Below are 26889 nucleotides of genomic sequence, written 5' to 3'. Positions count from 1 at the left end.
TCCTCCCTAACCCATCAGCCCTGCATGAACACCAGCGTCCTCCCTAACCCATCAGCCCCTGCATGAACATCACTGTCCTCCCTAACCCATCAGCCCTGCATGAACACCACGATGCTTCCTAACGCATAAACTTTTGCATGACCATCATCGTCCTTGAGCCTCCCTCTGGAACACAGTTGCTCCAAGAAGCAGTTATACTGACACAGACTCAGAAAAGGTTTTAATTCTGGGCATCTACCTCCTTTTCAATCTCACTTATTTCAAAATAGCACCTGTAGTGTTTTCTCTAACTTGTTCAAGTTCAGTTGTACTTATTGACTTTGTTTTGTTCTTTGCAGGATCCAAGTGGACCTACGTTGGTAAGTAGAGATTTTCAATCCTTTTTGAGGAGATTGTGCTGTTTAAAGAGAGCCGCAAATGTCATGCTCTGGGGAGGGTTTTTTTGGCGGGGTGGGTGGGGGGAGGATGAAGAAGAGTGGTTCTTGCATTGTGAAGAGAGGGTAGTAAGGCTCCTCTAAAGATTGGTTCCTTGCAGGCTTTCGCCTCTTCAGAAGCACAGGTTGCACGTGGCACTTTCTCCAAGCAGTTGAGCTTGGTCTGTGCACTTGAACTTGTGAGTCATAGTGTAAAGGCTTCCAGAGTCCTGCAAGAGTTTCTAACACATCTACCGGGTGAAGATGCCCAGGTACTCTTGCGCAGGAGGGGGCCTCCCTCCCCGCTAGTGCATTTATCCTGCAGTAAACAAAGACTAATAGCTCCTTTCTGAAAGTCTGGCTCAGACTTCAGATTTTAGGCTGTCAGTGTGTCTGGCGTTAACTTGTTGTTGCCATGTTTGCGAGCAATCGACGGATTAAGGGGGGACGGTCAGTCCTTGTCTTTAATGGAGAGAGAGGAGCACCAATACTGGGATGAGGTCTCTGGTGGGATTTGGTCAAGATGATGTTGGCCGTCTCTGGTTTCACCAGGCCTGCAAGAAAACAGCTGGAAATCGACTCAGCTGGGGCAGGATAGGAAGTAAGCCTGTGTTTTAGGAACAATAAGGAGCCCTGGTGGTGTGGTGGTTAATAAATTGGAAATTTGGTCATTGGCTAGAACAGGAAGCGGAGGATAAGAGCCTGGGGCCCCTGGCAAGTGCTGGAATGTTAATAGTGTCTTCTTAGGGGCAGAGTCATGGAAGACGCACAAGGTAGATTATGATGATGAGTAGGAGGGTGGAACTGCCTTGCAGAAGTTAAAGCCTTGGAGGCACTGGCTGTGGCCTGCTGACAACAGAGCTTTGATCTGGTTCATTCTGGTTTGAGCCTCTGCTGAGAATTTGGGTTTCCACCCCAGATATACCGAATCTCACTTTCCCCATCTGTAAGAGGAGGGAAGGCTTGTCCAGATCAGTCTTTTTTAACCTGTGGCTTGGGGTCACCTATATCGGAATCACCTGGAATGCTTTCCAAAAATGCAGATTTCCGTTCCTTACCCTGGACCTGGGGGAGGAGAGAGCCTGAAAAACCTGTATTTTTAACTCACTCCACAAATGGTTCTTATGTACACTGTTAGAGTTGATTCTCCAGATCTTTCCGGCCGAAGAGTCAGAGGTAACTTGCCCTATCTCTTTTACTGGCCTCCCAGGTATAGTGGAAATAAGTCTCTCCAGGACTCCCTGTGTTGTGGATTGAATTGTGTCCGCCCCCCTACCCCCCCGCAAAATATGTGTTGTAAATCCTAACTTCTATGCCTGTGGTTATCATCCTGTTGGGAAAGGGTTGTGTTTGTTATGTTGATGAGGCAAGATTAGCGTAGGGTGTATCTTGAGTCAGTCTCTTTTGAGATATAAAAGAGATTTAACACAAACTAGCAAGCAGAGATGAGGAAAGAGATGCCAAGCCACGTGAAGACTGCCCAGGAGCAGAAGCTCAAAGAGACAAGGACCTTCCCCCAGAGCCGACAGAGAGAGAGAGCCTTCCCTTAGAGCAGACGCCCTGAGTTCGGACTGACAGCCTCCTAAACTGTAAGAAAATAAATTTCTGTTCGTCAAAACCCATAGGACTGTACAATGTAAAGAGTAAACCCTAACGTAAACTACAGACTTTAGTTAATAATAATTTATCACTATTGGTCCATCAATTGTAACAAATGTACCAGACGAATACAAGATGGTTATAATACGATACACAGTGTGCGATGGGGAGAGGGGGCATATGGGAACTCTCTGTACTTCTGCATAATTTCTCTAGAAACCTAAAACTACTCTAAACAATAAAGTCTATTTTAAAAAAAAATAGTGGTTAGTGAAGAGACAGTCTTTAATTGCCTGTATTAAGCTTAACCAATCCAAGAGACACCACTTTAGCACAGACCAGAAGCGTGTGAGAAAGCTGAGGGTCAAAGAGGCAGTGGTGTTTCCTCGCACCTCGTGATGAGTGGTTTTAGGGAGGGAACTCGGGTCTAAAACTCCTCTCCTGGGATTTCTCCACGAGGTTCCCCTCCTCAGTCCCTGAGTTTGGAAGTTGCTTCCCATAGTGACATCTAGAAAGTGCAATACAGTGAACTGGGACAAGGGATGAAGGTCAAGATGAAAGTGACTGTTTCGGTCTACAGAGAGAAACAAAAATCTTGTGAATCCCGAAGTGAGATCATGAAAAATCATTAAAGAAACTGCAACTCGTTAGTAAAGCCTATGGGAAACTGTTCACCCCTACGTGTAATCAAAGAGATGCAAATGGAACAACAATGAGGCCCATTTTTCACCTACTGAGTTGTCTTCAATGACGAGGACAGCGCGGGTGAGGTTGCTATGAAAATGTTCCTCTCAGAGATTTTACGTGCGGTGTGGCAAACTGGGATGGCTGTTTTGTAAAGCAATTTGGCAATATGTATCGGAAGCCAAGGAACATCCATCCCTCCCATCAAGTTATTCCTCCTCTGGGGATTTATGCTAAGAACATAACTGACAAAGAAAAAAAAAAAGAAAAGAAATTTCTGTTTGTTAAAGCCACCCATGTGTGGCATTTCTGTTATAGCAGCACTAGAGAATTAAGACACCCTGCCTCTCTGTTAAAGTGCGCCTGGGAAGAATGAGATGGTTCTGGAGAGAGGAGAGACATTGTGTCAAGAAGGTATGGGAGGAAATTCCTACTGCCATAGAGCCGTGGCGTGGTGTTCCCCCAGGGAGGGCTTCTCTGTTGAACCACATCGACCAGTCAATCCAGAAGCACGTCTTCCCTGCCACTGGCTCTGGCCAGCCCTGTGTCCCCCCGGCCCTGCACAGTCAGAGCAGCTCTTTGCTGAGAAAGCACAGGGCAGAGGCTAATGATGCGTGCTGTGCGTAGGGTAAGCACAAACACAAATTTGGGTTTTTATTAATGAAACGATGTAGAGTCAGCCCTAAGTGACAACGAGAGTGGAGGAGGACAGCTAAGGAGGCAAACAGGTCCCCGCTGGCAGCTGGCACCTGTGCCCAGAGTCGCACAGGTAAACAGAAGGCCCGGCATAGTGCCGGGGGGCAGGAGGAATGGTTTCCAAATGGTGAGGGCTGCCCTGAACTGGGGCAAGTTCAACCAAATGCCACGTGCTGGCGTTCCCAGGCTGCAGAACTCAGCTTCTTTGCAAGCAGACACCACTGAGTCATCCTGCTCCAGGGGCCTCCCGCTGTCCGAGCACATGGTAGAATTTCTGGAAGTTCATGGAAAGGGATCTCTATCCCCCATCCCATCCTCCACACTGAGTCACCAAGCTGAAGTCAGGGATGGCCCAGGGGTGGATTATCCAACAGGCAAGGTAAGCACGGTGCTTACCGTGCTTACCAGATCATCTGGAGTGAACAATTTCACATTTTCATCACATCAGAGACTCTGCTTCTAGGTATGGCTGGCGTCTGTCTCTCTCCCAACCCTACAGCACCTTCCTACAGAATCAAAGCCCCTTTTCACATTTACAGTTCCTGACAGGGGTGGATGACCGACCCAGTAATCAAGGTAAGCATAGGGTTACTTGTGCTTACTTCCTAATCCGTAGTGAAAAATTTCACATGAAAAACACGGACACTCGTGTTTACCTTGCTTACTGGGTAATCCACGCCTGGCTGGCCCCTTGGAGAGAGGAGGACCATCTGAATGCACCATGGCGCCAGCCCTCCTCCATGCGGCTCCTCCCAGGTGGCCGAAGAATGAAGCAGCCGCTGGATGTGTGCTGGGCTTTAGAAGTGCTGTGAGGCTCCACTGTGCACGCGTGCGCATGAGAGAGAGAGCGCTCATGGGGATGATGACACAGTCCTTTCCTGCTGGAAAGCAGCCCCAGATCGGCCCTGCTGAGCCCCGGCAGCTTCAGCTTCTCAAATGAAAGGCAGCCCGCTGCAAGGCAGGTTGTTGCACGAGCGCAGGATGGACTGCTGCCTGCTAACACAAGTCTACGCTGTTAGAGGTCACAGGAGGGGTGCCCGAGGGTGGAGGCGTCTGGAAGAGGCACGAGGGGGGTGCCAGTCATGTTCTGTTCTTGATGTGGGTGCCGTGTTCCGTTCACTTATGGTATAGGCACCTCTCTGGGAGAGTCATCTTGCCGAGGTGGTGTTTAAGGCACAAACCAAGCGAACAAAAACCACGTGTTCAAAACAACAAAGCAACCAAAAAGAATGACTGTGTTGGAACTAAGGACCCGGGAACACCTGGTGTTAGCGGAGACTGGGCTCGGCGTTCCACTCCTGACCTCGGACGCAGGTGTGGTGCTCCTCTCGTGTGAGTTCAGAAACAAACAGCATCACAGTTTGCTAGAGATCTGGGAGGAGTGAGGCAAAGCTTCACAGGAGATGGATGGAGGGAGCTATGAAGTCCGCATCAAGCCCCAGAGATGAGGTTTGGTCCTGGAGAAGCGGACGGTGAGCAAGACCAACCTCTCTCTGAGCTCCACCCCTCGGGCATCCCTGAGACCAGCCCCTCCATCTGGGCGCAGGGGCCCCAGGAGAGGCGGTGGCTTGGCCTGGGTGCTGGGCAGAGGCTGCAGCTTCTCCTCTGTGCCTGGGCAGCTCTCAGCTCCGGCTGGACTCGGAGTCCCCAGGACCCGGCCACTGCATTCCTCCTGCTGCCCCTTCCTCTGCTCCACGGTTCCTCTCCCTGACAATTGAGTCCCTGTCTTACCTTCTATCTTGCATCTGCTGGAATATTACCAAAACAAAAAACCAAACCCACAGCCCTTGAGTCAATTCTGACTCACAGCGACAGAGTAGAACTGCCCCGTAGGGTTTCCAAGGCTATAAATCTTTGCAAGAGCATCCTGCCGCATCTTTCTCCCTTGAAGCAGCTGGTGGGTACAAACCGCCGACCCGTTGGTTAGCAGCCGAACGCTTTAACCACTGCACCACCAGGGCTCCAGCTGGAATATTAAGTTGCTATAAACGACCTTTTCCTAGGGCCCCAGACACCCATCCCAAGCCCTTGCCAAATACTCAGGACCAGAAATGAAACTCGTGGAAGGAGACTAGGAAGAAGAGCCCTTTGCTGCTTTTCCTTAACAGGGATGAAGGCCCCGTGGGGTCTAGGGAGCGGAAAGCAGCTGGAGTCAGAGCCGAAACAAAAAATCACACTGGCTGCCAGCGTCGATTCCCACTCAGGGCAACCCCACGTGCGTCAGAGTACCGCTGTGCTCCATAGGGTTTTCTTTTCTTTTTTCTTTTTGGACTCAGAACCCCTTTACAGTCTTTTATTTTTATTTTATCGTGCTTTAGGTGAAAGTTTACAGCTGAAGTTAATTTCTCATTCAAAAATTTATACACATACTGTTTTTATGACATTAGTTGCAATCCCCACAATGTGATAGCACACTCCCCCTTTCCACCCCGGGCTCCATAGGATTTCCAATGACTTATTTTTCAGAAGTAGTTCACCAGGCCTTTCTTTTAAGGCACCTCTGGTGGACTTGAACCTCCAACCTTTCAGTTATCAGCCGAGTGCTTAACCATTTGCATCACCCAGCGACTTCTAGTTAGAGCTGAAAGGAGAGCCTGAAACGGCAGGTAGGGAGCACAGGTAATTAAACGGCTGGTTTAATTAAGGAGACTGTTGTCTTTATAACAGGCAGAGAGGCATAACCAACTTACTGTTGGAGCAGTTCTACTCTGTACTTACTTTTTGTACCTCTGGGGTTCATTGGGAAGCTGTTGTCCCACTGACAGTATGTGTTGCCGGCAGGCAGGGCCCTGTGTAAAAGTTTGAAACAGAAAAAAAACAGGCGTGTGCCACAAATTACTGTTTGTACAAGGTATTGTGCTGAATCATTGAATTTTGGGTAGGAAAAACATGAATTTTGAAAATTGTTATTTGGTACACATATGTACCTCTGGACTCCAAGGGTATGATTTGTAGAACGAGGCATAAAACAAAAACCATATAACCTACCAAAACTTCAGACACACTCAATGATTCAGCATGCCCTCTATTACTGAATACTCATAGTATTAACAAAAAATTAAAAGGAAAAATACTTGGGTCACGAAAGGGATAGGGGAAAAGGCTTACACAGTGCCTGGCTCAGAGAAAGCCCTCAGTAAGGCTAATCGTCACTTTCCCCCCGTCTACCCTCATATTTCTGATGGAGAATAAATTAGCTAATAAGGTGGGAAGATGCCTTGAGGTCCACAGGAGTAAACAAATTGGAATTATATTATTGTTGGAAAAGGATCTGCTTCCTCGTGCTTTTCTGGATTGTCTGAATTTTCGCAGCAAGGAGGAACTCCTTGTACATCCTGAACACAAAAGTATTTCCCCTTTAGAAAGAAAGAGCTTGAACAAAAGACGTGAGGGCTCTGAGCCCTTGCCTTAAGGACTCTGCATACCAGCATGTTCTTTCCAAGCCTTGTCCTTGGGACCAGGGTGAAGTCAGATCTTATCTACCTGGTGCCTTTCTCGCATCTGGGGACCAGGCATCTGGTTCCAAGGCCATGCTCACTTCACCCTCGTGGCTCAGGTCTCCCAGAGAACCTGAGCTTCCATGACCAGCCCCTGAGGGCTATGCTTCGCTCCCGAGTCTCAGCGCTGAGCCTTAGGAAGGTTGGAGCTGGGCTCTGAGGGCTCTGAGATACATCAGTCTCACCCCATGCAGTGACCCTCATCCACCCCAGGCAGAGTCAAGCCAGCACTGGTGTTGGCGAGGGGTGTGTCCTGCCAGGTGCCCTGTGGCCTCGCTCTGCTCAAACTTGCCCCTTCTGCTTTCTGCTGGTCTTGAGCCCCAAGCATTCAGGTGAGGGCCCGGCACAGCCCCCGCCCCCGCCCCCACCCCACCAGGAGCCTATCAAAGCCCTTGGCAGCCTGTCACAGCATGGGGATAGAGAGGAGCCTGTGGGCTTTCTCTTGATCCAGCTCAAAAGAAAACTTTAAAGCTAAACGGCTGAGTCCAGAGTAGGCGTGTGAAGGCCGAGGAGGCAGCTCCAGGCAGGGACGGCAAAGTCTGTTTTCCATCAGGAAGAGAATGAGTCAGAGAATGTTTCAGCCAGGGTTCCTGTCATGGATTGAATTGTGTCCCCCGCAAAGATGTGTCAACTTGGCTAGGCCATGATTCCCAGTATTGTGTGGTTGTTGTCCATTTTGTGATCTGATTATCCTCCATTTTGTGATGTGCTGTAAATCCTAGCCTGTGTGCCTGTGGTTATGGTCGCATTTGGAAACGAGCTGTCCATTGTGTTAATGAAGCAGGATTAGGCCATGTTAATGAGATTAGGGTGGGGTGCAACACTCCTAGTCAGGTGACAGCCCTGATCTGATACAAGGGGAGTTTCCTTGGGGTGTGGCCTTACAAGAGATAAAAGGAGAGAAAATCGAGCAGAGAGGACAGGGACTTTATTACCACCAAAAAAGAAGAACCAAGAGGTCCTTTGGACCTAGGGTCCCTGCGCTGAGAAACTCCTAGACCCGCGGGAAGACTGATGACAAAGACTATCCCCCAGAGCCAACACAGAGAGAAAGCCTTCCCCTGGAGCTGGCTCCTGAATTCGGACTTGTAGCCTCCTAGACTGTGACAAATTAATTTTCTGCTTGTTAAAGCCACCCATTTGTGGTATTTCTGTTATAGCAGCGCTAGATAACTAAGACAGTTCTGGTTCAAACTTCTGCCGAGAATTTGCCTTTCCACTCCCAGATATACTGTGAATCACAATCTACAGTTTAATAAGATCCCCAGGTGATTCTCATGTAGGAGAAATTTTGAGAACTACGGCTCTACTAGTGCCTCTCAGAATTGGTCCCTACCCTGCAGCATTAGCATCGCTGGGAACTTGTTAGAAATGCAAATTCTCAACAGGGGTTCGAACTGGAAAGAACTGATTCAAAGCCCTGATTTCGGCAGGATCCCAGGGTCTCTGTAGAGGGATTTCCCTGGTCACCTTCCCCTGCAGTGACGGCCATGTGATGATGACAGCAGGCACCACGGTGGCTCACACCAGAGTCACACAGAGAGACTGTCCCAGGGGCCATGCATGTGTGTGCGTGTGTGTGTGCAGGCATGTGTGCGTGCGTTGTGCGTGCATGTGCGTGCATGTGTGTGGCCAAGAACTTACTGGTGCCTGCTGTGGACAAATACCGTATTCCACTGACTCTAAGGAGCCCATTTTCCCACGTTTTAACATCTCTGAAAACAAGATATAGCTTATAATCCATGGCAATCCTAGAAGCAATGAAATATAGTCATTGTCCCACAAATACTTACTGAGAAGTTAGGTGCTAGGAACACACAGAAAGGAGCTGGAACGACTAATGTCAACAATTAGACGGTGAAAACAGTGGGAGAAGAAAGGTGGAAAGTCATAGTCCACATACATCCTGTCCGACACAACACAGAGGAACAGTGAAGAATCATATTAGATTTTGAACTATAATGTTTTCCATCTTTCTGTCAATTCACAGTTCTCATATACTTTTTAGTGGTGTTGGGTCTGTGTTACAAGTATTTGTAAACAGAGTCATTTAGGCGCTTCCACCCCCACCCCACCCCCCAAATTACCAGTAGACAAATTGTTCCAATCATTTTTATATAAGTAATTGTTCCAACGGGTTAACCATAAGTATCACAGTATTGAAAGAGCAACCACCCCTCATTCACTCAGAGTCACTAGGTGCTATTTTTTAAATTACTGAAGTATTCCTTTAAGGAGCAAGCTTTCCAGTTACCTGACAAGCATTTGACTTACGCCAGGCAGGAAGGAACAAATCCATGAATCTTGGCTGCCACCTCCTTGTGCCTATAAAGGTTGACTCAGAACTGGCATAATTCTAAATAAAATGGTTCGTTTAGCTCATCTTAATTTTTTGTTTTGTTTTGCTTTAACAGTTTTATTAAGATGTAACTCACATACCATAAAATTCACTTTCTTAAAGTGTGTAATTCAGTGGTTTTTAGTATATTCAGAGTTGTGCAGCCATCACTGCCATTTAATTTCAGAGTATTTCCATCAACCCAGAAAGAAACCCCTACCCATTAGCAGTCACTCTCCGTGCCCCTATTCCCTGAAAACCTAGGCAGCCACTAACCTACTTTCGGTCTGCCTCTGCTCGGAGATACTGGTTACTCCATCTTCTGAGAAGTGGGTGAGAAGCAGAGAAAGCAGAAAAGGTGACCTTGAAGGTTGTAAAACAAAGACGTTCTATAGCAGGTCTGAGGCAATCAAGCAATGACTGTTTCCCCTTTTGGCTTTGGCCACCAGGAAGCCCAGAGGCAAATTGGTGGCTCCAGCTTGAGTGAATGCCTTTTCTCTCAAGGCCTGCAAATCTAAAGACTCCCCTATGGTGTTGCCCTTCTAGTTTACGGATATTTTTCCGGACCCTGAGCCAGAATGTTTTAACAAACTCATTTCTGGGATTTATATCCAGAAGACACCTTAGAGAAGTGGTACCCTACACTTTCACCACCAATGACCCTTTTATCCACCCCCCCCATTAATGCCATGGATTAAAAGATTTCTTTTAAGAAATTAATATATTAATGAAATAGTTCATTTGTTTTTCCACTTATTATTAAGCAAAAACAGATATAAAAACCAATCAAAGCTTTCCAATTAGCCTCAGATAACTGGTTCACAAATGGTGTTGATTTCACAAATACTGAGTGTATATATTATATGCTAAGTATTGTATCAACCAGCTAGTTGCTGTCGAGCCGATTTTGACTCATAGTGACCCCATGTGTGTCAGAGTAGAACTGTACTCTGTGGGGTTTTCAACTGCTGATTTTTCAGAACTAGACTGCCAGCCCTTTCTTCTGAAGCGCCTCTGGGTGGACTTGAACCTTCAACCTTTTGTTAGCAGCCCAGCGCATTAACCATGTGCACTCTGCAGGAACTCGAGTATTGTATTAGGTACTAAGGAAGTGATGTACAAGGCACAGTCCCTACCATTATGGGACTTAGAATCTGGAGGGAGAAAGATAAGTAAACAGGGCCTTACAATACAGAGAGATGAAGCACAGATGAGAGAGTCCTAACCTAGCCTTTTGGGGGAAGGATTAGAGAAGGCTTCCTGGAGGAGGTGATGTCCAAGCTGAGACCTGAAAGACACATAGGAGCTAGCCAGGCAAAGGGCTGGGGGTGAAAGGGCATCTGGGGCAAAGGGACGGCATGTGCAACGATCAGTTAGAAAGTTGGTGCATTCTGGGACTTCCCAAGGACCTCACTGAGGAGGGAGGGAGCTGGAGAGATGGGCCGGGGCCCAGGTACGAGGAGCCTGTGAGCCAGCTGAGGAATTAGGACCTTATTCCGGAGGCAGTAGGGAACTGCTGGAGTGCCCTAAGTAGAAGACTGATGGGTCAGATAAGTATTTTAGATGGATCATCCTGGCTGCAGGGTGGAGAATGGATTGAGTGTGAAACACTGCAGGGAGGGAGACCAGAGGGATCTCGGGGGCGGGAGGTGAGGGTCTGTACCCAGGGAGGGGCAACGGGGATGCTGACCCGTTGACAGAATTCAGCCACCGATGTAGACACCCAGCATTTAACTGGCCCGTGCTGTCTGACTGGGTGAGTGCCCCGTCTTTGCTGGGCTTTAACTAGTAACCAGTTGCCGTGGAGTTGATTCCCAGTCATGGTGACCCCATGTCTACCAGAGTAGAACTGTGCCACATAGGGTTTTCAGTGGCTGATTTTTTTCAGAAGTAGATCACCAGGCCTTTCTTCCAAGGTGCCTCTGGGTGGACTTGAACCTCCAACCTTTCAGGTAGCAGCCAAGCGTGTTAACAGTGTGCACTACCCAGGGACTCCTTGTTGGGCTTTACAGCGTATCGTCATCCGCATTTAGACCGCCATGATTGCCTAGGTGGGTCCCCGGGGGGAGCGCTGATACAGCCAAGCCTCGCCCTCTTTTACAAACATGACCAAGGAAACTCAGAGACGTCAAGTGGCCCAGACAGAGCGTGAGGAGCCGAGCCAGGACCAGCCTCGGGTCTCCTGATTCCCCGCTGAGGTCCCTTCCTGGTCACTCGGCAGATAAACATATTTTACGCCAGGTGTTGAACACCCTAAACCACACACATCAGGACGTTGTGTGAAAACCATAGAGGAAATGCAGTGATTTTTAAAAAGAAAGTAACAGATTTGTTAGAAACAAATTATGCAAGACTAATGTGGCTTTCTCCCTTGCAGGATGAAGGGCTCAGGGGTTAAAGAAAACACAATAGACTTAACCCCTGTTGACATAAATAAACATTTGATATGGTTCATTGTGATACACTCGTGGGGAAATGTGGATCAAAGACCAGAGTGCTTGCTAGGAAGAGAAATCAATGGTATTCACAGCATGAGGCTGGGAGAGATGGTGGTGGCAGGGGGCTCTTTGAGGGACAATCCTGAATTAATACTAGCTTTGGACCTGGCGGGGGGGGCGGTGAGGATGGGCAGCTGAGAGAGTATGGTGATTAGAATGGGAAAGAACAGCTTTGGAAGGGAGGATGGAGTGTAAAGGACATGATAAATGAAGAAACGTGCCAGAAAATTGTATCAAAGTGAATGGGACTGGCCTGCAGGGGCAGGAGAAAGTAATCTAGTGAACAGACAGCAGGAGACAAGAGCTCGGGCTGTGAAGACTGAAGGGAAAGGCGTGATGGGGTGCCCAGTCCTTCTGGTTGTCCAGGAAGGACACGCACACGCGCATACAAATACATGTGTGCCCACATCTATATTTATACGTGTTTCTACACTCACACACATTCATACCTCCATTTCCTATAAAATTAACTCAAAGTCTCTCAGCTAATTTCTGAGTTACACATATATGAGACTGATTATACCCCACTGCCTGGAGCTGTGCTTAAGTGAAGTTTTTTTAACCGTAGCGTATATGTAACCAAACATTTGCCATTTCAGCCGTGTGTAAGCGCACACTTCAGTGACATTCATTACGTTCACCATGTTGTGCAATCGTTACTCCCTACTTCCCCCAGTTTTCTCATCACCCCAAACAGGAACTCAGTACAGTGACTGCCCATGCCACCCTCACCCCACCCCCAGCCCTTGGGAACCACTAATAAACTTCGGTGTCTGTGTTGTCGGTTCTGACTCAGAGCGACCCCCTGTGCGAAAGAACGAAACACTGCCGGTCCGGCGCCATCCTCACAATTGTTGATATGTTTGAGCCCAGTGTTGTAGCCACTGTGCCAATCTGTCTCGTCGAGGGTCTTCCTCCTTTTTGCTGGCCATCTCTACCTTACCCAGCATGACGTCCTTCTCCAGGTAGTAGTCCCTCCTGATAACACGCCCAAAGTACATGAGACGAAGTCTCGCCATCCTTGCTTCCAAGAAGCACTCTGGCTGTACTTCTTCCAGGACAGACTTGATCTCTGTACATTTGCCTGTTCGAGATCTTTCATTTGAGTGGCATCATACAATACTTCCTGTTTTGTGCTTGACTTGCTTCGCTCAGCATACTGTCTGTAAGGTTCATCCGTGTCATAGCATGCATCAGAACTTCATTCCTCTTTACGGCTGAATAATGCACACTGTTGGTATATACCACACGTTGTTTGCGCATGCCTCTGTTGATGGACACGTGGGCTGTAAAGAACATCAGTGTACACGGTATCTGTTTGCATCCCCGCTTTCTGTCTTTTGGGTATACGTGAAGTCTTAAAGAGATTCTTCTGTGCTTCCTGCAGGGAGTTCCCCTAGCGTCTGCCCCAGCGTTTGATAAAACTTTTGTTGTAATGCTTACCTGGTCCATCAGCAGGGATGAAGTAGCAAATGCCCCCATCGCTGGGTAAAACTCGTGTGTGAGGTGTGTGTACTACACTCCACATCGGCTCAGAAAACTTGTGAGACCTGGGAAGCAATTGAGAACTGCAGGAATTCAGTGCTCGCCTTTCACATAGCTGCTCCACAAAGCACAGGTCATCTCGTGGGGTAACAGCCAAGGGGTTACTTTCTGGAGAAGCCTAACTGGTTAAGCTGTTGTTAGCGGCCTTAGAATTGGCCCCTGACTCATGTCAACCCCAGGTCCCTGCCATCCCCATGATCACTGAGGATTAGACTGTTGTGATCCATAGGGTTTTCATTGGCTGATTTTCCTAAGTAGATTGCCGGGCCTTTCTTCCTAGTCTTTCGGCTCCACTGAAACAGGTTTAGCATCATAGCAACATGAAAGACTCCACTGACAGAAGGTGGTGACTGGACGTGAGGTACACTGGCCGGGAACTGAATGTTGGTCTCCCTCATGGGAGGTGAGAATGCTACCACCGATCCACCAGTGCCCTCAGGTTAAAAACCCGTTGCCTTCGAGTGGATTCCAACTCATAGTGACTCTATAGTACAGAGTAGAACTGCCCCGCATAAGGTTTCCAAGGAGTGGCTGGTGGATTTGAACTGCCGACCTTTTGATTAGTAGCCTTAACGCTTAACCACTGTGCCACCAGGGCCCTCCAGTTACCACTGAGGAATTCGTTCCCTCAACGGTGGTTTTTGAGTCAGAGCCTGCTGCGTGCAGGGCAGGGGTCAGGGCTGTAAGGGATACAGGGGTGAGCAAGCAGAATGAGGAAAGAATGCGCTATTTCTTTATTCATTTTTGGCTCTGAGATTCAGCGAAGGTACCAGAGAGGACACGGCACCTGATCTGGGATGGTAGGATTGCAGAGGCGAAACCAGCCTGAAACGGAATACCACATCACCATGCTTATCTCATTAGAAGTAAAAGGAGACAGGGAACACGAGATTTGTTTTCTGGTGAAGTGAAAGGGAGAGCTTGCTCTAAAAGGTTGGAAAAGAGCCCCTAAGGGGAAGGGAAGAATTGAGACTATTCGGCTGAGACGAGCCTGAGAACCAGCGTGTCAGGGAGTCCACCTTGTCCAGAACTCTCTCACGCTGAAACAACCACTCCTCACAACAGCCCCGTGCGATAGGATGGACACTTCCGTGTTGTAAGTGAAGCTCAGAGATTCTGAGAAATGTGCTGGTGGGGGCCAGAGCTGTGATCTGCAGCTTGATTGGATGGCTCCAAAGCTCTCCACCTACCCACTGCACTCATGCCTCTTTGAAAAAGAGATGGTGTAAAGTAGCCTGGATGAAGGTGTGAGGAAAAAAAATTTTTTCATTGAGTCGATCCCACTCATAACGGTGGTATAGGCCAGGGTAGAACTGCCCCATAGGGTTTCCTAGGCTGTAATCTTTACGAAAGCAGACTGCTACATCCTTCTCCTGAGGAGCAGCTGGTGGGTTTGGACCACCGACCTTTTGGTTAGCAGCCAAGAGCTTAACCACTGAGCCACCAGCGCTCCTGAAGGTGTGAAGGAACCATCGAAACTCAAGTTTTCTCACTGTAAGGGAAAACTGAGGGAGCAGCTTTAAATAACAAGAGTGCCGTAGGTTAGAGATCAGAAAGGACGTCCGCGTTGTGAAGGCTGCTAAGAATTGGGTCAACATCAGGTCTACGTTTAGGGGTCAGCCAGCCATCTCTTTAGTGGGTAACTGCAGAAAGTTCATGACTTTTATTGGATTCCCCCTTTGTTATTTCCAGACTCCTGGGGGAATGTTTACAAGGTCACAAATCTGTTCGTTGCTGCTTCTCCCCTCCAGCTCTGTACCATCGCCCAGGGCTTGTCTGCTGGTCACCTCTCACCACCTCATAACCGCAGTTGCTGCCCAGGTTCTGAGCTCCCCAAAGCCTGTTGGGAGGCTGCTGTAGTGGAGAACGTGAACTGCCAGGGTTCACAGCCCAGCCTTGCTGCTTATCGGCGGCATACTTCCGGGCAAGATGCTCAACCTCTCTGTGCTCAGTTACCTCGTCTGTGAAATGAGAGCATGTAGTCCTGTATCATAAAGTGGAGGCCTGGTGGCGCACTGGTTAAGAGCTCAGCTGCTAACCAAAAGGTTGGCAGTTTGAATCCACTAGCTGCTCCTTGGAAACCCTTTGGAGCAGTTCTACTGTGTCCTGTAGAGTTGCTAGGAGACAGAATCGACTCGACGGCAATGGGTTAGTCCTGTGTCAGAGGGTCGTTATGCAGATTGAATTAATTAATACATGTTCAGCATATAGAACACGGGTCAGCAAACTATGTCCCATGGACCAAATCCTGTTTTGTAGATAAAGTTTTACTGGAAGACAGCCATGCTCATTTGTTTATGTACAGTCTCCGGCTGCTTTCACACTCCAACAGCAGAGCCGAGTAGTTGCGATAGAGACCGTATGGCCTGCAAAGCCTAAAATATTTACTATCTGGCCCTTTACAGAAAAAGTTTGCCAACCGTGATATAGAGTAATGCCCTGCACATAGGAAATGCTTATTAAATGTTAACCTTTAAAAAAAAAATCACCAGGCCTTGTGGTTTAAGAAAACTTCATTGAAGTTCTGGGATGACGAAGCAATTACAACCCAAAAGGAAAATCTAAAACAGACGTATTTGTTACCAGCACTCACTGAGGGCATCGATCTACGCTTTCCTGCCTGCCCCCCTCAGACCGGCATGAGATGGTGCCCTCACGTGCAGGCACCAGCCTGGCTCCTGGACTGGAGCCCTTCTGACCTTGTGCTCCCGACCCGAGGCCAGCCCCATCTGCTTCCTTGCCCCAGGCTGACTGACAGGGCGAACACCCTGTTGCTTCAGGAAAACCCTCCTTGGGTATGTTCTGGTCTCTCCTTCCACAGGCCCAGAAGAAGCAGGCACAGTAGCCCGGTCCAGGGCTCTCAGCTTCTGCTCTGTTGAATTTCCTGGCAGATAGTTCTTTGCCCTGAGAGGCTGTCCTGTCCATCACAGGATGTTTCAGCAGCATCCCTGGCCTCTCCCCACTAGACGCCAATAGCAACTCCCCCAGTCTGGACAAAAAAAATTCTCTCTAAACATTTGTCCCCTGAGGGGCAGAGTCACCCCCAGTTGAGAACCATTAAACCTAGTCTGAAATGGGAGTCCCAGGGTGGTGCAAATGGTCAACACATTTGGCTGCTAACCGAAAGAGGTTGGCGGTGTGAGCTCACCCAGAGGTGCCTCAGAAGAAAGGCCTGGCAAACTACTTCTGGAAAAAAAAAATCAGCCATTGAAAGCCCTGTGGAGCACAGTTCTACTCTGACACACATGGGGTCACCATAAGTCAGGGTCAACTCGACAGCAACTGGTAAGTCTAAAATAGCATCGTAGGTGGGGGCAGCAGCAATCCAGTCCAAATCCGTATTTAGGAAAAGAGTCTTCTTTGCAAGGGCACGGTCCTGCTAAAACAAAAAAACCAAACCTGTTGCCGTTGAGTCGATTCTGACTCATAGCGACCCTACAGGACAGAGTAGAATTGCCCCATAGGGTTTCCAAGGAGCAGCTGGTGGATTTGAACTGCTGACCTTTTGGTTAGCAGCCGAGTTCTTAACCCCTGCACCACTGGATCACTAAACAGAACGCTCAGGATGTCAGTCTGAAGCACCCGCATTTGGATTGCTACAGCTGGGGCTGTGGTTCCACAGGGACGCTCGGTAGCTACCTGCCTCGGGTCTGTGTCACTGAAAACGTTTATCAAAATGCTGCTCCCACAACGCAGTGAAGGACGGGCATCAGAGCGAGAGCTAAAGGGGAGGTACTGCTCTAGCAGACAGACATGAAAAGTCCACAGCAGAATAACTTGCTCGAGGCCACCTTCAACTCAGATATCCAGGTTTTTCCCTGACCCCCTTTGTAAACACCGAATCAAGCTTCCCGCTCACAGCCTCACACTTTTGACAAAGATGAGGGCTGAGAAGGTGGATGGGGAGAGCAATTGAGGGAAGCAAAGAGCGGCTTTTCGTCAGCAGAGGAGACAGCTGTACCAATGGCTGAAATCATCCCTGACATTTTCCAGTCGCTCTCTGGAGCCCATCACCAAGGCAGTCTCTGCCCATGGTATTTGCTCTCCCACCAGTGTTCTTTTAATGCAGGGCATGTTAGGGCATCACCTTGTGTGGAATATGCCTTGATTATCATCATTATTTGAAGCTTTCGCTTTTCATTCAGGAACTTGTGACAAGTAACAGCCTCGTTGACCCAGTCCCTTGTTTCTAGAAAACCAGGCCGTACTTTCTCTGTCTTCCTTTTATGCCAGCCACTCCCCACCAGCCCTAACCACAGCTTGTTTTCTAAAACCAAAGCAGTGTTTTATTTCGTTCAACAACTATTTTACATAAGAGAACTAATAGCAGTTTAACCTGAGTCAAATATTTAAACAACAATAAAAGGCAACCCTGTGAATGGATAAACAAAATGGTATATTCATACAATAGAATATCTGACCATTAAAAAAAAGAATGAAGTACTGATTCACGCCACAACACGAATGAACCTTGAAAATATTCTGCTCCCCAAAACTATGGTTCCCAGACGCTCTGCTAACCCAGAACTAAAACCGTTCCTGAAGCCCACTTTTCAGACAAAGGTTCGACAGGCCTGTAAAACAAAAAATAACCCACATGAGGAACGTACTTTTTAGTTCAATCAAACATACAAGACCAAATGGACAGCTCCTATCCAAAAGCAGGACGAGAAGGCAGGAAGGGACAGGAACTGGACCAGAGGGGGAGCGTGTTGTCACATTGTGGGGATTGCAGCCAATGTCACAGAACAATATGTGTATACATTTTTGAATGAGAAATTAACTTGAGCTGTGAACTTTCAGCTAAAGCACACAGGCACACACGCAAGGGACATGTAATAAGGCTACAGACCATGGGTTAGCTGTCAGAAAAGGATAGAATATGGTACAGTTTACTTATTTCTTTTTAATGGTTCCAACATTTCACCTGAAAAATTGGTCCCGGAGCTGTATAACTGGGGCTAACAATTAAATGACCGTTTCCATTTGTTATGGGGAAAAAAAAAAAAAATTCTGCTGCGTGAAAGAAACCAGTCACAAAGGACCACATGTTGTCTGATTCCATGTACACGAAATGCCCGCAAAAGGCAAAGCCATGGAGACAGGGTACAGATTAGCGGTTGCCTGGGGCTGAGGGGAAGGGGGATGAGTACTTTATGGGCACAGGTTTCCTTTTGGGGGGATGTAAATGTTCTGGAACTATATGGGGGTGACAGCTGCACGACACTGTGAATGCACTAATGGTCACTAATGGTGAATTTTTATATTATATGTATTTTACCAGTGTCATGGTGAGGTGGTTTTTTCAAAAAAGCCACCTCACCCTGAGACTGGAGAATAAAAGGCCCTGACTCCAGTGGCTGTTGATCTGATGAGGGCTTTACAGGGTGGTCCTCAACCTTGGCTGCACATTAGAATCACTTGGGCCGTTTTTTAACCTTGCTGTATCTGGACCCCCACCCAAGACCCATTAAACCAGAATCTCTGGGGCTGGGACCTGGGCAAAAAGTCAGAAGCTCTGTGGTGATTCCAACATACAGCCAGGGCTGAGAATCACTGCTCCAGAGCAGTGGTTCTCAAACTGTGGCCCCCGGACCATCAGCATCACCCCAGAACTTGTTAGCCATGCAGACTCTGGGCACCTCTCCAAAGCTTCTGAATTAGAAACTCTGGGCGTGGGGCCCAGCAGTCTAGGCTTTGACAAGCCCTCTTGGGAATTCTCATAGGAGCTCAAGTTTGAGAACCACTGCTCTGAGAGTAGGAGCCTCGGAGGCACAGTGGTAAAGAGCCACGGCTGCTAACCAAAAGGTCAGCAGTTCAAATCCACCAGCTGCTCCTTAGAAACCCTATGGGACAGTTCTACTCTGTCCTATAGGGTCGCTATGAGTTGGAATCAACTCGACGGCCATGGGTTTGGGTTTGTCGGTTTTTTTTTTTTTTTGGTATTATTCCTTTGTGAGTGAATCAAAGAAGATCAAAGAGAATAACATGCATGGAGCACTGACCCATGATCTGGGCTTGACTGTTTTTCATTACCAGGGTTAATCTGTTAGCACTTTAGCAACTTGTTTAACTTGTTAGCAAGTATTCAGTGTTGTTTAGAACAACAAGTTCAAGAGCGATTTGTTGAGCATTTCAATGTGCCAGGCTCTGTGGTAGGGGCCAGGGGTACACAAGTGATAAAGACGCGCTGACGGTCTAGGCCAGTGGGCTTCTCACTCGTGAGCACCAGCATCCCCCGGAGTGGCTGTTAACACAGATTGCCGCCGCCCCCCCCCCCGCCGAGGTTCTATTCAGCAGGTCTGAGGCGGGACCCGAGAATCTGCATTTCTAATAAATTCCCAGGTGACGGGGGTGCTGCTGGTCCGAGAACCACACTTTGAGAACCACTTTGAGGCTATTGGGGTAGAAAGACAGAAAACAGCAGCTTGGTAAGCGTAGAAGCTGCTGCTGTTGTTAGGTGCCCTCGCGTCGGTTCCGGCTCATAGCGAACCTACGTACGACAGAGTGAAACCCTGCCCGGTCCTGCGCCACCCTCACAATCATTGCTATGTTCAGCCCATTGTTGCAGCCACTGCGTCACTCCATCTCATTGAAGGTCTTCCTCTTTTTCCCTGACCCTCTACTTTACCAAGCATGATGTCCTTCTCTGGGGACTGGTCGCTGTTGATAACGCGTCCAAAGTACATGAGACGAAGTCTCGCCATCCTTGCTTCTAAGGCACATTCTGGCTGTACTTCTTCCAAGACAGATTTGTTCATTCTCCTGGCAGTCCATGGTGTATTCAATATTCTTTGCCAACACCATAATTCAAAGGCGTCAATTCTTCTCTGGTCTTCCTTATTCATTGTCCAGCTTTCGCATGCATATGAGGCGATTGAAAACACCATGGCTTGGGTCAGGCCCACCCTAGTCCTTAAAGAGTCCTGCTAGGAAGGAGAAATACTAAGGGCTCTGTGGGAGCACAGAAGAAGGGGAACACTTTGTCCTGCTTTAGTGGGGAGGGGCAGGGAGAGGTGTGAGGCAGCATGGTGTGTCTGCAGAATGCAGGCAGCACAGTGTTGCTAGAATAAAATGGAGAGGAGGCACAGAGAAGCCTCTAGAAGTGGGCAAACGCCCTCGGGAACCTAAGAGGGTGGCAGCCCGGAAGCCCAGCTTCCTCGCTGTAAAACCTGCATTCTAGAAGGAACCTAACGGAGCCTTTGTCTGCAGAGAGTGAATGATGTGGGAGGCGTTTTGTCCCCACTCCCACCCCATCCCTACGCATCATTGGAGAAGGAGGGGTCCTCTAGGTGAGGTGGAGTTCCTGGGTGATACAAATGGTTCCTTAACGTGCTCACCTGCTAACCCAAAGGCTGGTAGTTCAAGTCCACCCAGAGGCACCCCAGAAGAAAGGCTTGGCAATCTACTTCCAAAAAATCAGCCATTGAAAACCCTGTGGAGCACAGTTCTATTCTGACACACATGGGGTCACTGTGAGTCAGAGTCAACCCGATGGCATCTGTTTTTGTTTGTTCTGTTTTCCCTAGTGAGGCAGGTTGGAGGAGACAGACTTCCGGAGAGCTAGTAGAGTTAGTGGCCCCAGTTTTACAGTTCACTGCTTCTCACCCCCAGCCTGCACGGCCCCACCCCCACGGCCCCCTTCCCCCCACCCCCACTCCCACCGTCCTTGTTAAACCAGACACCATGCTTTACCTCGCCCCAGTCTCAGGCCTCCCTCTCAAGCTGACCCAAAAAACATGGAAATAATAAGGAAGGAAAGTTTCATATAAAGTATAGATGAAAGCGTCTTTAGAAAACCTTCCTGTTTTTACTGATCTGTAACATACAATCTAAGGAAAAAGAATGCGCTTGCTAGGCCAGCCCAGCTTTCAGCTTTATAAACAATGAGTAATCTGTGGGGAGACCCTAACCCTAACACACACACACAAACCACACGCATTTAATGCTTTCTGGGCGGCGCAGTGGTTAAGAGCTCAGCTGCTAACCAAAAGGTCAGGAGTTTAAATCCAGCAGCTGCTCCTTGGAAACCCTGTGGGGGCAGTTCTACTCTGCCCTATTGCGTCACGGCAGCGAGTCGGGGACATACTCGAGAAAAGAAGACCCATCTCTGACTCATTCGTAACATCAGCAAAGGAGAAGCTTCAAGCCCAGTTCGACTCCTTGGCCTCCATTTGTAAGTTATAAAACCACAGGACCTCATCCATCAATTGTTAACCCCTGGTAGTCTCCTGTCCTCGTGGGCAGGATCCTGCACTTTGTGGTTATGTCTCTGCACTTGATGGGCAGGAAAATAAGGCATCGTCCAGCGGAGTGTGGCCTTCTGCCTGTGGGAACTCCAGACTCCTGACTGGCTGAACCCACTGGATGTTTATAGAAGCCATATAGCTTTTACTCAACTTCAGAAATGAACTGCAGGAGCTACAAAGTATTTTTTAATTCCTTGGCAAAACAACATCCTGAGGATGTGTAGCTTGGAGATGGATTTAGTCAGATGGGGACATGAAGGCTGCCTTCCCCTCTGAATGGGGTCCAGTGGCTTAGCTGTGTTCTCTGTGGACACAGAGACTGGGACTATGGATGACCCCAAGACAGAGGTGGGTACCAGCCCCCTGAAAGGAAGACCTTTCTAACAGGCGGAGGGGTTGAGATGAGCAGATGCTGAACGATTCCTGCTCAGCATTGTCGCAGAGCAGGGCCCAGCCCTGGATAAAGGGAAACCAGCTGAATCCTAGGTTTTTTCTGAGTGGATGCATCACACATACATAAACTCTACAAGCGCTCTGCTGCAGCCAGGCCTCTGGGCTGTCTGTTCCTGCTGCCTGGAACGCCATTCTTCAGGTTTTGCTCACAGTTGGCTCCATCCCATCCTTTAAGTCTCAGCTTTAATGGCACCTCCTCCAGGAAGCCTGCCTGTATTACCCAGTTCACAGCAGGTCCCTCCATTTCTCTCTGTCACAGCCCTTCCTTCCTTCCCTCATTGCACATATTGCAGATGGTAATTATTCTATCTATGCATTGGTTTACTTGCTTGTTTATTTATTCTCAGGCTCTTCACTGGAGTGTAAGCTCCATGAGGACGGGGGCCAATCTGTTGCGTTCCCCAGTGTCTCTTCAGCACCTAGTACAGTGCCAGGCACAGTAGCACGTTTGCTAAAGAAATGAATGAATTAACTTCAAAACTAAGTAGCACTCTGAGGACAGCATTTAACAACTTACTCGTTCACTCAACATTTGAATGCTCCTTTCTTATTGCAAATATGACCTATTTTATTAAATATATTCAAATTTGATACACAGTCTATGATCACGTTCCCGTAAGTGTACACTCCGGACTAGGTAGTGTATACTTTAAATTTGTGCTATGGTCCTATCCCCTTACAGGGAGCCTGGGGAGTGCAAGTGGTCAAGCTCTTGGCTGCTAATCTAAAGGCAGGCTATTGGAACCCGCCCAGTGGCTCCTCAGAAGAAAGGCCTGGCCATCTGCTTCCATAAAGATTACAGCCAAGAAAACCCTGGGGAGCAGTTCTGCTCTTGTAACACATGGGGTCACTATGAGTCAGGGGCCAACTTGATAGCAGCGAACAGCAACAACAACATCCTCTTGCAAAACAAACTTGGGGGATTGACCAAAAGCTTTCATTGTGCTGAAATTTTAACTATTGGTAGTAAAAAAAGGCATGTCAACATCTAGAATCTAGCTTTATCTGTTGGGGCAAGCTTTGAGCTGACTGTGTTTTGGGAGCCCTTGGCCCACGACCACTCCCCAGGCAGCCGCCTGTCCCGAGCATTCACACAGACACTGGGGTCTCCCTCAGAGAGAATGACCACTGTAAAGATGGCGCGATGGCATCAGAGCATGTCTAACTTCACAAGGGGGAGGAAAATCAAGATCATCAGCCCGAGGCTAATACCCGTAGGTGGAGGTCAGACGTACCTCCACCCTCCAACCTTTTTACCAGTTCTGACACCAGCCGGCCCTCCCACGGCACTCTCTACTTCTCTGCTGAGTTCCATGATTTGTTGTAATGGCCACACAGAACTCACAGACCATACTCACAGTTATGGGGTTTATTAGGGAAGTAACAGGGTACAACTCGGGATGAGGATCAATAGGCTACAACTCAGGATCAGGATCAGGAAGCATGTAGGCAAAGTCTCTCCTCTTTAGTGCAGGACAGCTCTTTCAGCTCCTCTTGGCCGTGCAAGCAAGCAGGCCCTTTTCTGCCATGCACGCTTCCTGAGGACAGGCCTCCTCTCAGCCCTGGCCTCTGCCCTGCTTGGTCAAGTGTTACAAAGATCTTTAGCTCCACTGACAAGTGCCTGGAGGCACCCTACTCCACCAGGAAGCCTCCTGCCCAAAGGCACTCAGCTCTATTGGTCTGTGGGTCATCATACCCACTGTAGCTGCCTCACTCTGAGGGCTAGGAAGCCCACCGCACTGTCTAGCACTGTCTCCTGGTTCTGCTGCTGCTGTTTCTCTGCCACTGGACTATGCTGTGCTTGCTGCTGCTTCTCACTGTCTCGTGACTTTTCTGGTGTTTCAGCTCTTTCTGTCTCCTGGGTCTAGGAGGTTCTCAGCACGGGGACCCTGGGTCCAAAGGACTTGCTCCACTCCTGGCTCTTCTTCTTGATGGTAGTGAGGTCCTTTTTTTCCACCTCTGGGATTGGCTCCCTTTAAGCCTCACAGGATTGCAAAACTGACTAATCCCCTACAAGGGTTCCATGAACCTTGTTTGTATAGTCCCACTCACAAGGGTTCCATGAACCTTATTTGCATTATTAGCAGGCTATCCAATCCCCTTGGTGGGCCACAAGCACCTTATTTGCATAGTTCCATCCAATCATTTTCTGGGAGTCACAAGACTATGCATGCCTAGAGGGGCCATATTAAATAATTCACTACACCTCAACTACCAAGAAATCTCACTGGGCAGTGCGCAGGTCTGAGGGACTAACTTAGAAAGGATAAGGGAAAAAAGACCAACCACAAGGTAGGATAATAATGAACACACATTTTTGTTGTTATTGTTTGGTCGAGACTCTGTCAGATCCAGTCTAAGTCACAAACAATATTTATTTTCATTACAATTTTTATTATTATTGAGCACATGGGAAAAACAGTCAGTGAGAGAGAGTAATCAGTGAGAAGCAGCAAACAAACTGTACCATTATGTAATTCTTGTCTTCAGAGGAGCTCTATATGCTTTTATTATTACAATATATGCTATAATGTATATGTGCCAGACTTACAAATATAAGAAATTACTCAGCCCATCAAATGTTTTACTTACCCCTATACCATGTGTGCAGACATTATAAAATAAATAAAATCATCCTTCATTAACTGGCAGAAATTGTTATTTGCCCAAGACAAGAATGAGTTTGTACACATATATGTGCAAAGTAAATACACCCGTTCTGGAGAAAGAGATGAAAGGGGAACCATAAATAGAAAGAAACTTCAGAGACATATCAACTAATCACAGTACATCAGCCTGATTTGGATCTTGATTCAAACAAACAAACTGTTAAAATAAATTCATGAGACAATCAGGAAATTTGAATACTCGCTGGATATTTGTTGACATTATAGAAATATGATTAAAATTCTTGAGATGGGACCATGATGATGTGGTGATTTTTCCAGAGTTCTTATCTTTAGTGATACATAAGCATTAATAGATTTTCTTTGGTATAAACCAGGTAGGGGGAGTGGGGAGGGTATAGATGAAACTACCATGATTCAAGTGGTCAGGAAGGAGTATACACGAGACCATTATACTATACTATACTTTGGACACGCTTTGAAATTTACTGTAATTAAATTGAAAAACAAGCCACAAAGTGTATGAAGAAAATAGCCAAATGTAAGTTCATTTAAAAATATATAGCTCACATCCACTCTTCCAGGTTCATGGGCATACTTTGGCTGTGCATAGCCCAGAGGTGAGAAATTTAGACTGCTCATCTTCTCATAGCTAATCCTTCTCCCTGATCACCTTTGCAGTCTCGCTGCGTTCCAGAACTTGACTGGGGCTTTTCACCCTGTGGATCTCATTTCCAGGCAGGCTGCAGTGTTTTCATCTTCTCCATCCACCAAACAGGCCTGGAGCGACTCCTTCAGCCCAGGGTTCATTTCCACCTCTGGGGGTTGGATCCTCTTCCCACTGTCTTCTCAGCGCCAAGATTCCTTAATGACCTCCTCTTTCTCCTCTATCCAACCTTCCTTCTCTACTCCCCTTTTCCTTCTGCAAAGAAGTATGCTAAGTCTCTCCGTTGAAAGAAAAAAAACCCTTCTCATTACCCTCAACTCCCTGTCACTCCACACACACACTCTTCTGTCATCCCTTCATGGCTAGACTTCTGCTGTGAGCTTAAGAAACCCTCCAGCTCAATTCACTGAGTGTTTACCAAGAGCCATCATGTGTTCAGACATGGAGAGGGGTATGACGAAAAGTTCTAGTTTTCAAAAGATCTTCAAAACTTAAACATAGTTCTAGTTTGGAGATAGTCTGGTAATAGTCACAGGCAAGACCATTTAATGGTCACAGCCCCAGGCTGGCGAAGAAGTTTAGGCCGGAAGAGAGTGCTGTGGGCTGGAGTAACTTTGACAGGACTTGAGCTGGACTTTGAAGCGGCGACAAGATTTGGAAAGGTGGAGAGGAAGGAAGAATATATGCTAAGCCAATATTTTTAGCATAAGGACATTTGTGAAGGTTGGTGAGCAGAGCTTGTTCTGAGGATGGAGGAAGCTGGCCTAACCCTAGAGGTAGACTGTGGAGAGGTGTGGAAGACCCTGGGTGGTGCAAACAGTTAACATGCTCAGATGCTAACTGAAAGGTTGGAGGTTCAAGTCTACCCAGAAGCACCTTGGAAGAAAGGCCTAGCCATCTGCTTGCAAAAAATCAGCCATTGAAAACCCTTTGGAGCACAGTTCTACCGTGACACACATGGGGTTGCCATGAGCAGAGCCTCCTCAGCAGTAGCTGGGTTAGCAGTGGTGTGGGTGCTTTTGAAGGCCTTGACAAGCTGAGGCATTCTGAGGCCGTGAGAAGGGCTACAGTCTTTTCTTGATTCGTTGGGGAGGGGGGTACATTATAGAGAAAGAGGGTAGGGCTAAGGTCGCACCCCAGAAGCAGAGCCTCAGTAGGACTAATCTGAATACAACAGGAATGTGAGACTGGCAGTGTGACAAGGAAACGCTGCAGCCCAGTATGCCAGCGGGGAGCCTCTGCAGTGTGACTGGGACAGCCTAACCCAGGGTGGAGGGGGTGGGGCTGGAAACTGAAGACTCCACGAGTGACAGGCGAAGGGTGGATGAGCCAGCCGTGGCTCTGAGCTTTTGAGCCCGGGGCGATGTGGGGCCAGTTGGCTGAGGCCTGTCTAGGGAGGGGCAGGTAAGGTGCGTGCCCTGGGTACCACGTGTGTGCCCTGGGCGCCGCTTGAGGTGGGCGCCAATGAGCAGTCCCTACTGGCCATCACCGTTTCCATCACCAGCTGTAGGAGACCATTCAGCAATTTAACACTAATTGCCCTAGGCGCTGTTTTCCGTCACCAGACGCCTGGCGGTTGGCCTCTCATGAGGCAGTGCACCACCAGATTGGAATCTAGGTCAC

General features: G+C 48.1%; 2 protein-coding genes across 6 annotated transcripts in view; one reads left to right on the top strand and one right to left on the bottom strand.

The window, feature by feature from the left end:
• Positions 1-26889, bottom strand: part of APH1B (aph-1 homolog B, gamma-secretase subunit) — a 126727-nt gene that overhangs the window by 27713 nt on the left and 72125 nt on the right. The window lies entirely within an intron of this gene.
• The window catches only part of CA12 (carbonic anhydrase 12), a 66069-nt gene that overhangs the window by 8053 nt on the left and 31127 nt on the right, over positions 1-26889 (top strand). For all 4 annotated transcript variants that reach the window (XM_023729699.1, XM_004374643.2, XM_023729700.1 and 1 more), the window contains exon 2: positions 339-359. In XM_023729699.1, the coding sequence (XP_023585467.1) occupies positions 339-359 (21 nt within the window). The remainder of the gene's footprint in view (positions 1-338; positions 360-26889) is intronic.

Source organism: Trichechus manatus, unplaced genomic scaffold, assembly GCF_000243295.1.
Source record: "Trichechus manatus latirostris isolate Lorelei unplaced genomic scaffold, TriManLat1.0 scaffold00030, whole genome shotgun sequence".
Classification (NCBI taxonomy): domain Eukaryota; kingdom Metazoa; phylum Chordata; class Mammalia; order Sirenia; family Trichechidae; genus Trichechus; species Trichechus manatus.
Note: the sequence above shows the minus strand (reverse complement) of the source record. Positions and strands in the feature narration are given on the sequence as shown.